This window comes from Scyliorhinus torazame, chromosome 3 (assembly GCF_047496885.1).
Source record: "Scyliorhinus torazame isolate Kashiwa2021f chromosome 3, sScyTor2.1, whole genome shotgun sequence".
NCBI lineage: Eukaryota > Metazoa > Chordata > Chondrichthyes > Carcharhiniformes > Scyliorhinidae > Scyliorhinus > Scyliorhinus torazame.
This window is the reverse complement of record NC_092709.1, coordinates 204,867,091-204,880,097: the sequence shown is the minus strand read 5'-3', so window position 1 is coordinate 204,880,097 and position 13,007 is coordinate 204,867,091. Positions and strand designations below refer to the sequence as shown.

The 13,007-nt window shown below is 47.9% G+C and overlaps 1 protein-coding gene across 2 annotated transcripts in view; it reads right to left on the bottom strand.

Annotated features, from left to right (window-relative positions):
* kita (KIT proto-oncogene, receptor tyrosine kinase a) overlaps positions 1-13,007 on the bottom strand; it is a 186,888-nt gene that overhangs the window by 86,541 nt on the left and 87,340 nt on the right. For both annotated transcript variants that reach the window (XM_072496779.1, XM_072496778.1), the window contains exons 2-3: positions 3,452-3,691; positions 177-467 (exon numbers count right to left, since the gene is read on the bottom strand). In XM_072496779.1, the coding sequence (XP_072352880.1) occupies positions 177-429 (253 nt within the window). In that variant the 5' untranslated portion in view covers positions 430-467; positions 3,452-3,691. The remainder of the gene's footprint in view (positions 1-176; positions 468-3,451; positions 3,692-13,007) is intronic.

Sequence of the window (13,007 nt, the reverse complement as noted above, 5' to 3'; positions counted from 1 at the left end):
TTTAAAAGCAACACTTTCCTTGACAGTCTTATCTGCCTAACTTTGACTCCAATTTACCTGAGACATATCCATCCTCAGCCCATTGAAATTGGCCTACCTCCAATTAGGAATTTTTATTGTAGATTTTGTTTCTTGTAAATTGGATTAATGCAACAATGATCTAAAGTCTTAATTACCTGGTATTATCTGCAGTTTAAACTTTGCTGATTTTTTCACTATTCCATTGAGTACAGCAGTGCACACATAATACCCTTCAAAAGATCTTTTCAGATTGGTGATTCTTATGCCAGTGTAGATGTCAGAGGTATAGGTCAGGTTTTTGGGCATGGGCCCACCTGTAACTCTCTCCAGCCCGATGTTTTCAATCTGTGGGGTTGTAACTCGACAAGGAATGATAGCCTCAGCCCCTTCTGTTCCACCAATAAACATCTGCCGCAGCGACGGAGTCACAAACAAATTCTTAGCGTCTTAAAAAAAACATAGAAAATATTAACTTTGAAACAGAAAATGGTTTCAAAATGCTCAGATATGCAAAGCTACAATACCATCAGCACTCTGGTTTCATGACTATATAAACTGTGGCTGTCAAAGCAAAGATTATTAATCAGCACAATGTGAAATACTAATCAGTGCTCCTGGATACATAGCTAAATTATGACGATTTCATGAATAGGTAAATTGAAAAGAAATTAAGTGGCTCAAAAAGATCTACTAGTCACAGAGTTTAAGTTGTCAGTGAGTTTAGTTTTATATGCTATCTCCCTCCATGTGCCCTATTGTATCTCAGGATGAGCTGATACAGTGTTGTCCAATATGCTTGTCATTCGCCATATGTGGCAATTCAGCCACAGAAATAGAGAATAGATGTGCTTCATTTTCGAGATACACAGGGCTGGATTCTCCCAAAATGGGACGATGTCCCCACGCCAAAGTAAAAACGCTGGCGTTTCACTCTGAAGATCGCTGGGAAAAAGTGGAGCCGATTCACTGACCCACAAGGGGCTAGCAGGGACCCAGAGTTGTTCACGCAGCTTTAGCTGCGGATACGGGACCGCGCATTTCCGGTTTTGAGTTTGCACATGCACATGGCGGCAGCCTCCAGCAGCCGAGCGCATGGTGGACTCGGACCACGGAGGCAGATTAAATATGTAGACCACCCCGATCGGCCGCATGCCTGAAGATCTGACCGCACGATCTGTCCCCCGGCCGCCTATAAGGTCCCCCTGGTGTTCGATCCCCCCCCCCCCCCCCCAACCAGGACGGCCTGGACTGAGTCCACAACCACCACGCGAGCATCCCGACCGGCGATAGAGGGTTAGAACCACACCATCGGGAACTTGGCCAGTCGGGAGCGGAGGATCGCTGGGCGGGCCTCTGGCAATGGGCACCCAGCCGTATGGAGTACTCCGCAATCATGCCGATTCTCGTGTCCCGGAGAATCGTCGGACCGGCGCCAGGCCCAATTTCGGCGTGAAATTGGATTCTCCGCCCCCGCGTCGAACGCAATTTCGGAGCGAGCCTGTGGAGAACCCAGCCCACAATGCTGAGTTATGTTAAAGTTGCAGCAATGGATATGAGTATCACTCTTTGGCTGCTATTTGTTTCTGTCCCAAATTGAGAAAGGAAGAAACAACCATGTTTTTTTCTTATTCATTCAAGGGATGTGGACATCACTGGCGAGGCAGCATTTATTGCCAGCCCTAACTTCCTTTGAGGTGATGGTGAGCTGGGATATTATCAGAGCCCATAGACTTTGCAGTATCCACTGCCTTCAGTAGTTTCATTAAATCATAGAATTTACAGTTCAGAAGGAGGCCATTCAGCCCCTCAAGTCTGCACCGGCCCTTGGAAAGTACACCCCACTTCAGCCCACCCTGTCCCCGTAACCCAGTAACCCCACCTAACCTTTTCTGACACTAAGGGCAATTTAGCATGGCCAATCCACCTAACCTGCACACCTTTGGGCTGTGGGAGGAAACCGATGCACCCGGACGAAACCCACGCAAACACGGGGAGAACGTGCAGAGTCTGCACAGACAGTGACCCAAGCCGGGCATCAAACCTGAGACCCTGGAGCTGGGAAGCAACTGTGCTAACCACTGTGCTACCATGCCGACCCTAATTGGAGGGCTGCTGGATCCTAGGTCCCAGCTGGATCCCAGCCTGATGCAACATCACTTTCGACAGCTTTTGCTGATGCTAGTAACACATAAGGGAGTGACCTAACACCCTGTTTGCTAGCTGCTATCAAACAGGAAATGGTGCTGCATGAGATGATTTCAGAGATTATAGAGTGTGCCCTCTCAGGCATTATCCCCATTAGTTTACACAAAAACATTTCTGGAAGCAGGTGGAGGAAAGTTTTTATTGCCCAAACTGCCCAGAATCGTGACCAGCAATTAGGTTATTAGATTTTTCTTTGTCAATTTTTAAAATTTTATTTACTCTGGCACTAACAGGTCTCCAAATGACACTCCCCCTATTTGAACAGCTTGAAAGACAGGGAGCGCTGAAGGAATGTCAGACAGGTCAGTCTGTTGGTGAGGTACTGCGTGGCCATCTACTGGCTTTCTAAACACCCACCTTCTGTCAGTTGACCAATAGCAACAACAACCTGCGTTATTGTAACACCTTTAATGTAGAGAAACATTCCAAGGTGCTTTATTGCGGGTTAAAGAATACTCGTGTTACTTTCATACATGTCTGGGTGCCAGCATTTGCTGGACAGAAATCTGCAGTTCTCCTGCCTTCAACAGTTAACAGAAAATATCAGCACAGGATGCCTCTAAATTTGCTTCTATTTCCATGTGGAATTGTGAATATGCACAAAGTTTGATTGCTGGCTTTATGCATAAAGTTCTAGTAATTGTGTTTGACTGTTCATGCACAGAGATTTTGGGAACGCATACGCCCTGTGCTGGTAGGTCTGGTATTTGATGTTGAATCTTAAATATACATTTTTCACTTCAGTTTACTGTCCCGACACATAATGTGCAGAAATTTAAGAACTGCACCCACACAATTCTTTAGTAAGAAGTCTTACAACACCAGATTAAAGTCCAACAGGTTTGTTTCGAATCACTAGCTTTCGAAGCACAGCTCCTTCCTCAGGTGAATGAGCTCATTCACCTGAGGAAGGAGCTGTGCTTCGAAAGCTAGTGATTCGAAACAAACCTGTTGGACTTTAATCTGGTGTTGTAAGACTTCTTACTGTGCTCCCAGTCCAACGCCGGCATCGCCACATCAACACAATTTTTTGACATACATGCTTGACAGACAAGGTGGAATGTGGAGGTACAGAAGCTGAAGGTGTTAGAATTCTTCTTTTGCAAATGAAAGTACACGGATTTACACTGGCAGACTGAACTCAACCCAATACGCCTGTGGTACAAAGATGGTTACCTTTCGGAAATCATTCAACAAAAGACCATTGTTAATAGGACATAGTTACCTTCCACAAATATGTAAAGTGAGCTGTTCTCAAAAGAAATGCGATTTTGGCATATGTATTGGCCTGTATGCTTTGGGTCTGCTGACTTGATAGTGACTCTGTTTTGATTGATGTTTTTTTTTGCACTTGATGGAGTTATCCATCTTACGCCAGATGAGTCTGTACATTGAAGACTAATGCGATCACCTTTTTTCTTAATCAACGTGCCATTCTTTGGTTGAATCAAAGGTATAGACAGACCTGCACAAGAAGTACAAGAATGTTGTTACTGAGAGCAGCTATTTAATATTCTACAGATGTTTTATTTCTGATCAGTTAATTTTTTTTATTTCACAGGTCATTAGAGAGGTAGGAGTAAGCAGATATTCTTCCCATAGAAACTTCTCCTTCATTTCATGTGCTATTTCCAAACAGGTTCCATAATATACTGAGCAATATATAGTCAGGGCTAACATTAAGTGATCACTGCAAATAAACGGTTTTGCTTTCCACATGATATTTAAGCACATACGTCATTCACATTTTGCTATGGCAGTCACACCACAAAATGTTTTTTTTAACATTATAATACACAGTTGAGGATCATAGTTTCCTTTTCTGCTGGTTTATCTAAACAAAATGTACAACCCATTGCAAACGTCTGATGCACAACAAGCCCTAACCTATTTTAGCCATTTACAGTGTCCCAAAGCTTTCTGGTGGCACTTTTTGAAACCTGCAATTGGCAACAATGGTACAGAAACTCAAGACTAGCTAACATTCTATTCTGATAGCTGTGAGAAGATAGGATTGCTTTTAAATCACAAACCAAATCAAGGCTGTGGAGCAGAATGTGGTGCTGAACTCTCCAGCTAGATTTTAACTCCTAGATCCCAGGCCCCGACATTGACTCCTGCCAAAAGTTGAAGGAAATTACCTTACCGTTCGCAGACACGTCATAAATTGGTGAAGGGTCAGGCTGCCACCAGGCCACAAAAGGTCCTCAGCCAGTAGCAATTGGGAGCAGTTTGGCAAGTGCACGATCGTGGGAGATGGAGTGGGGGATTTGGATGGCTGGAGCCGGAGAGGCACAAGATTATCCTGCTCCTCTTGAATCACAAGAAACTTTAAAAATTATGATCAGAAGAACTTAATTGGCCTGCAAGACTCTTGCCGCAGGCATTTATCAAATGAATATAGGGTCATAGTCGGGCTCATGGCTGAAATGGCATTTGTGCACCATTGATGTCATTGGGATGTGTCACTTATTTATATCAAACTCTCCTCTGGGAGTGAAGAGGAGCAAGTACAAATGGCAAGGTACAGAGCTGTCATGTGAGCTCCTGTCATCTTATCTCTCCAGGTCTGCACACATTGCCCCCGCCAAACAACCAGGAGGGTTTGAAACCGAGACTCATAAATCAAGAGGGGTATTTACTTGTAAAAAATGCCTAATGGATTTTACAATGACTTTTGTGAAGTTTAACCATTAATATTTACAAATATTTTAGCAGTGGATTCGCAGGACACTTTGACAGAAGGATGAATGTAAAATATTGTTCCATTATTTAGTCTCTAAGGAGGAAAGATTTGTTCACGTATTGCCACGATGCTACACAGATTTAGATCGATTCCCTGGGGGTAAGCAATATCTACAGCTGGCTTATTAATACTGTTCATACTAGCACAGATTAAGACATGCAAAGAACTTCATGCCTGATGCACAATCAATAACCTCAGAAACGAGATTGGAGACAATTGACGGCTTTAATACGCTAGATGTTTCCCCCAGCAGCGCAGGTACAGAAGAAGGCTGCTGGGGCAGCACGGACTCTTATACCCCGCCTTGCAAGGCGGAGCTAACGTGCAAGCTTATCCAATGGGAACAAGTACATTCTCCACCCATGGTATTCCGGCATTACTAGGTACCGTAATCCTCCTAACACAGACTACCATATTCACCCCCTGTTAAAAAAGAGTCCGGCGGGGGTAGTGGCTTTGTATTACAACGTGGTAAAAGTGGTAGAAGTTATAGTTATGAAGGTACCGTAATGCCTCCGTACAGCGTTTTGCTTCATTACAGCTTTTAACTATTTACAACAGTAATGTACATTTCAAAAGGAAGCAATTAGTCGATCGGGGGCCCTGGTCGTCCTCTGCGATCGTCATATCTTTGATGGTGATGTCGGTGGAGGTTCGGGCGTCTGTGACTCCGGGAGCGTGGTTTCGGCTTCTGTGGCGGATTCATCACCCCTAGACGTGGCTGGTGGAAGGGCCGAATGACCTGGGAAGGGGGCAGCTGTGGGGTGCGCCGGTGGGAAGGTCCTAGATGGGGCCGGTAGAAGAACCGATCCACCTAGGAAGGGGGCGGCTGTGGGGTTCGCCGGTGGGAGGGAGGGTGGGGCTGGTGGCGGGGGGGTGTGTGGGGATCCAGCAGGCGACAGGTCCCGTAGGGAGACGGTATCCTGTCGACCGTCGGGGAACGTCACATAGGCTTACTGAGGGTTAGCGTGGAGGAGATGGACCCTCTCGACCAATAGGTCCGATTTGTGCGCCCACACGTGTTTTCCGAGCACCACGGGTCCGGGAGCTGCCAGCCAGGTCGGGAGCGAGATCCCAGAGGAGGACTTCCTGGGGAAGACAAGGAGACGTTCGTGAAGTGTTTGGTTGGTCGTGGTACACAGCAGTGACTATTGGATGGAGTGGACGGCATCCGGGAGGACTTCCTGCCAGCGGGAGACTGGGAGATTCCTGGACCGCAGGGCCAGTAGGACAGTCTTCCAGACCGTTCCGTTCTCCCTCTCTACCTGTCCGTTTCCCCGGGAGTTGTAACTGGTCGTCCTGCTCGAGGCAATGCCTTTGCTGAGCAGGAATTCACGCAGTTTGTCGCTCATAAAGGAGGACCCCCTATCACTGTGTATGTAGGCGGGGTGTAGCCACCTAAGTTGGCCAACTCCCGATTTAAAATGGAGAACAGCAAAGGCTGAAGGGAAATTCAGCCAACACAGGCAGAAACCAGCAGGTGCAGGTTTACTATGTATTTAACTCTGCAAAAGCCCAGACAGCATCAATACCAGCGACCATCAGCATAACAATGTAGCAGCCATCTACATACTGATGAGCAATCCCCGGGAACAATCGCAACATTTAGGACAAACAGAGCTAAGCCAGACTCCCCGGCGCCAGCAGGAGCCAACACAAAAGAGGTCAACGAACACCTCAAGACCGCCCATCGATCAGGGAACCGCTCCAGTATTGGAGAAATCGAACCAAGCGATTGGAACAAATCCAATCACCTAGAACCAGGTACAGGGTCCGACCCAAAAGGCAGGAAGCCCCTGGGGACTATAAAAGCTAAGCCCCAAGTTCAAATCATTCTTCTTGGCCGGGTCACTCAGCAACGCGAACCAACCCTTGACAGTGACCGGTGCAGCTGCCGCCGAGAGACCGTAAGTGTTAAGTCAACGCTCGCTACGAGATAGGCGCTCCTAGCTACCAATCCGTACCAACTTCGAATCCCGCAGACTCAGAACCCGAACGAAAGGCCATTTGTTCCCCTGACCTGGTGGGCCAGTCCGAAGTTAAGTATAGGCCTGTTAGTTGTAGAAGTAGCTTAGACGTAGAATTTGTGCATGGGTAGCGATTACTGTGTATAATAAATGTGCTTTGATTTGAATCTTACTAATCGGTGTATTGAGTTATTGATCATTACTTGGACTTGAACCTCGTGGCAGTATCATAAAGATACCTGGCGACTCAAGAGCAAAGGTTATAAAACAGAGCCAATTGAACCATCCAAAAGTTAACAACATATTACTGGCGACTCCGCCGGGACCTGATCTAGAAGTGGCTTAACCACTCCGGGAGAGCCCAAAAATTTGAATTAGAGATCCAATTAGGAACAGAAAACCACAAGTGTTCAAGCAGTTCTGAGCAATCCTCATAATTCGGAAGTGTGTGTATGCATGCGTAACTAACAGGGCGATAAGGTAATACGGATAGACTTTTTGTTGCGACAAAACTGTCGGGAGCTTGTACTTCGGAAATTCGCGAAAGCCGTACCCGTATTTACAGCACCGCCTTAGTCCCCTTTGATCCAAATTTAAAAGAAGCATCCAGATAAGAAAGATGGCAATGCAGGCAATGCAGCGCCTCATGTACCCAGAGGAATTTGCAGTCGCAGTGACCGGCAGCAGTAGAGTAGGACAATGTCCCATATGGGAGGAAGAAATTAGGAAGTACCTCAAAGGGAAAGGATTGCCCCTTTGGAGCGAATTCTGTAACAACGAGGAAACAGGTCCCGGGAATATAGGACATACTTGGTGGGAGAACCTGAGTGAGATTCACAAGAAGAGCTTAGGGAAAGCTCGCAAGCCGATGGCAATCGTGTCCTGCTTGGCACAATTGCGAGGCACAGAGGAGGTCGTTAGGACGCTCCGGAAAGAGGTAGAAGGCATACATCGAATGAGTAAGGTTGATGTTAGTGAGGAGAAAGAGAGAACGTAGAGTTGAGGAGGAAGTTGGCAGCAAAAGATGGAGAGGTGGATGATGCCAAGTGGGCTCACCAGTCTTGTCTGGCGCACTTAAGCAGCTTCCAGTCCCAGTATGAAAAGGCCTATCAGGACACGCAACATGCAGTCCTGGTACGTGAAGAAACCGAGAAGCAGGTAGAAGCATTGCAATGGCAGTGTAGTGACCTGAAGGCAGCGTTAAGAGCACTCCATGTTGCCACCACAGAGCAAAGACAAAGCTCACTAGACCACACAAAGTGCCGGACGCTGCAATCGCTGCTTTCAGTTCAAAAAGGATTCCAGGAAACCTTTGGAGCAAAATTAGACGAGGAAGACAGCCCTGATTGGGAAGAGTTAAACGGGACAGCGCAGAGATATGTTCAGGGAACATGTGCGCAGGGAAAGCCACAGAAGAGGAAAGCGCCCCAACCCCCCACAGAGCAGATAGTTCAGGCTCCAATGAACCCCGTAACCACCCACCGCACAGCCACATCGGACGACACAGAATTTTTGTATACCACCCCCTTAACAGTGACCCAATTACGGGATGTGTGCGAGAAAATCACACCGTTCCTCCCCACCTCAGACCCCCACCATTTCTTTGCCAGAGTAAAGCATCAGGCGACCATGTACGGCCTGGATGAGTGAGAGCATGTAAAGCTCACAGTTTTGAGTTTAGACCCTTCGGTCGTAGCAGCCATTCCCGACCCACAGAATGTAGGAGGAGGCACCCTTGCAGAAATGCATACCGCGGTCCTAGACGCGATCGGGTATAACCGGGGTGGCCCCGTAGATGGCCTCAACAAATGCAGGCAAAAGAGAACCGAGCACCCCACAGCGTTTGCTGGATGCCTGTGGATCCATTTTGCAGCAGTTTTTGGAGACTTAGACCCCGCCATTTGTCCCCAGACAACATGGCCAAATGGACCCGCAGCCTTATCTCCCATGTCACAGAAACAGGACAAAAAGCTTGTGCGAATTATGATCCCTCAGAGGAGGCTCATAACGAGAATTGGGTCGTAAAAAGATTGTCCCGCACCTGGGAGCAGTCTGTACAAAACAAACCCGCAGTTTAAAATCCTGAAGAAAAGCAGGCAGGAGCAGACATACAAGCAGTGAAAACACACCAGAACCCCGCATGGGTAAATGAAGGAAAGAACAGTCCCCCACAAAAGTCACAGGAGTGTTACAACTGTGGCCATTTAGGACACTTCGCAAGGGAATGCAATGCCCCACGAAAGCCACAGAGAGCCCAGCAGACGGGCACTCTAAGTAAGAATAACACAGAGCCCATACATAGTGTGAGCACCCGTTCAGATCAGACGGACCTGAACGGAACGGACTGACGGTGTACGGGCTCCCCCAGTTGGGTCTGCGACACCCTTTGGGATAGGTCCGGATGAATTCGGGGACAGCCCATCGAGTTTCTATGGGACACAGGAGGGTCCCGCACCACAATAAATTCCTCCACCATGTTCCAAAAGGACATGTGGCCCACTACAGCCACTATCACCCTCAGCGGCTTTACAGGCCACTCACAGCAGGGACACATCACAGCCCCTGTACCCATTCAAATCGGTAACATCACCATCAAGCACCCCGTAGTCTTAGTCGATCTGCCCCACACAGCAGAACACATTCTGGGAATCGATTTTATGAATTCCCACAACCTATCATTTGATCCAGTCAACCAGTGTGTCTGGAGAATGGCAAAATCCGCAAGAGCCCCCGCAACGCTCAACATAGGTGAATACGTGAACAAAATTAGCGCAGTAGGCAAATTTTGCTTTAACCCGACCATGCTTAGCACGGGCAAGCAGGTTAGGGCAGTTTTCCAAAAGAACAGGACAGCATTCGCGACCCACAAACATGACTGTGGACGGATGACTGGTTCCATACAAATCACAGGACCTGACCCTAGACCCCAAAAGCAGTATGGATTTCCCCAAGAGGCAGAGGGAGAAATCACTAAAGTAATCGACAGCTTATTAGAGCAGGACGTACTTAGATCAGTAGCCTCCACTAATAATGCCCCAATTTGGCCAGTGAGAAAGCCCGATGGACCATGGCGACTGACCATCGATTACCGGGAACTCAACAAAATCATCCCCACAGCAGCCCCCACAGGAGCAACAAGTCCCGAGACCATGCTCAAGCAGGGACTCAATTCCCGATACTTCACGGTTTTGGATGTCAGTAATTGATTCTGGTCCATTCCATTGGCAAAGGCGTGCCAGTACAAATTTGCCTTCACCTTTAACGGGGACATGCCTTCCACAAGGATTCTACAACTCCCCCTCCATTTTCCACCGACAGCTGGCAAATGGTTTAGCCAAATTCTCTGGCCCCGGATGTCTGGTCCAGTACGTAGACGACCTACTACTGCAGACAGACACCAAGGAAGAGCACATTGAGCTTTTGTCCGAACTCCTGGAACTCTTACATTCAATTGGTTGTAAAGTTAACCCCCAAAAAGGCCCAGATTTTGGAAGATAAGGTGATATATTTGGGAACAATTATCACGCACGGTAAACGCGAGATTGAACATAAAAGAATTGACTCGATTGCTAAATTGCCCCTCCCCAAGAACGTTTCAGCCCTCCGGTCGTTTTTAGGACTGGTTGGCTACTGCCGAAACCACATTGACGGTTTCGCCAGCAAGGCAGCACCCCTCTCAGACCTCCTAAAGAAAGGAGCCCCCTGGGAATGGCTTCCGCAGCATCTTTAAAACAGGCACTCATAGCAGCCCCCGCACTACAAGTTCCAGGCCCGCTTTCCCCTTACGCTATAGAGGTAGCAAGCACAGACCACACCCTCTCGGCCGTACTCCTCCAGGAACGGCACGAACAGTTAGGGCCCGTGGCTTACGCCTCCAGAGTTTTAGATGCTGTGGAGCAGAGATTTTCAGCCTGTGAGAGGCACCTGCTCGCAGTATTCTGGGCAGTACAGTATTTTTCTTACATAACCAGACTGAACCCCATCACAATCCTCACGGAACACACCCCCACCCAACTTTTACTGGACGGACGACTCAAGGACGGTACAGACAGCCTGATTAGAGCAGCTAGATGGACCCTTCTTTTGCAGGGACGGGACATCACTGTTAAAAGGACAAAGACCCACACCTTTTTAGCCGACAACCTACAGTACCCCGGAGCCCCCCATGAATGTGAAATTATCTCTCCACACCACAACACAGGCCCCTTTATTGCGAAAACACCCTCCAGAAAGATAGGTAGTTCAACCCAGAGCCCCAAACACACAGACACATGAGAACCCGTTAGAATATATGTGGATGCGTCTTCCACAATATTAGAAGGGAAGCGCATAACAGGATGCAGCATTTAGGTCGAGGATGCGCCCTAGAATAGCAATAAAACTTCCAGGACACTTAGGCGCACAGTCAGCAGAACCTGCGGCCATCGCATACATAGTGGAACACCCAGATTCCTTCCCCAGTCCAGCAGACATGTACTCGGACAGCCTCTATTTCTGCAACAGTCTTACGGAATTCCTACCCCTGTGGAAAGCAAGAGGATTTGTTTCCGCAGACGGAAAACCCCTTCCCTCAGCCCCATTACTCCGTCACATTTTAGAGAGAGCACAGAACAGGACTTTTGGAATAGTCAACGTTCGTAGTCACCATCGTTCCTCCCTCCCTGGAAATGTAAAAGCCGACGCACTGCCTAAAGCAGGTTCCAGGCATGGACATTTTTGGACACCCCCCAAAAGCGCACCAGTGAATGCAGTTCAGGTCTCGCAGACTAATATTGAGGATTTAGTGCAGGCCCAGAAGCAGGACAGCAATCTCAGGGAGATTTTAAAAGGAAACTATCCAGCACCCTACGAGAGGTTTAAAAATGCTCTAACCACACATGACAGTGTGGTGTTAAAAGACACCCTTTATGTGGTTCCTGAACAGGACAGGAATCAACTGATTTGTTTGTTCCATGACAGTCATGGACATCAGGGAATCGATCCCACTACAGCCCACCTCAGGCAGCTCTGCTGGTGGCCGAGTTTAAAAGAAGATGTTACTCACTACGTTGAGAGTTGTCTTATCTCTGCCCAGAATAATCCGGACAGATATGCCAAAAAGGCTCAACTCAGTCACACCCGACCCGTTAATGGCCCCTGGACTAACCTCCAGATTGATTATATTGGACCATTGCCCCCTTGCAGGAATGGTTATAAATATGTACTCGTGATGATAGACACGTTTACAAAATGGGTGGAAGCATTCCCATCCAGAACTAACACGGCAAAGGCCACAGCCAAGATCCTAACCCACCACATCTTTACAAGATGGGGACTCCCCCGCAGCATTGAATCCGACCAAGGTTCCCATTTTACGGGACGTGTCATGAAGAACGTCCTCGCGATATTTGGCATTACCCCAAAATTCCACATTGCATACCACCCCCAGTCGAGTGGTATCGTGGAGCGCATGAATCGGACCCTAAAATCCACCCTCAGAAAAATGGTCCAGCAAAACAACACCACTTGGGACTCAGTCCTCCCTTTTGCGCTGATGTTTTTGCGCAACACAGTTTCCACATCCACAGGTTACACCCCACACACCCTCATGACTGGACGCCACATGAAAGGCACAGAATTTTTATTAGGCTTAGACTTGACCAGCCCCGAAGTGACGGCCCTCACACACAAGAACGCAGTCAAACAATTAGTGGAGAATGTTAAACGGCTCAGCTAGCAGCCGCAGTGAAATTGGGCACAAGAAAGAAACAGAGCAAGGCCTGTTTCGATAAAGACAGTGCATGCGACAGAGTTCAGTGTAGGACAGCAAGTCATGCTCTCTGTATACAACCCCAGCACATTCCTGTCACCAAAGTACTTGGGTCCGTACTCCATTGCGGACAAAGTAAGCCCATCCATCTACAAGATAAAGTACCCCAACGAAAAGACTGCGTGGTTCCATATCAACCAGCTAAAGGCATATGGAACACAGTTTAACCACGCACACCACGTCATGCTCGACGCAGCACACCACGCCCCGCCCACAGCCAACGTAACCCTACCCTCCCCCAACACGTCCAGCCCAGCCA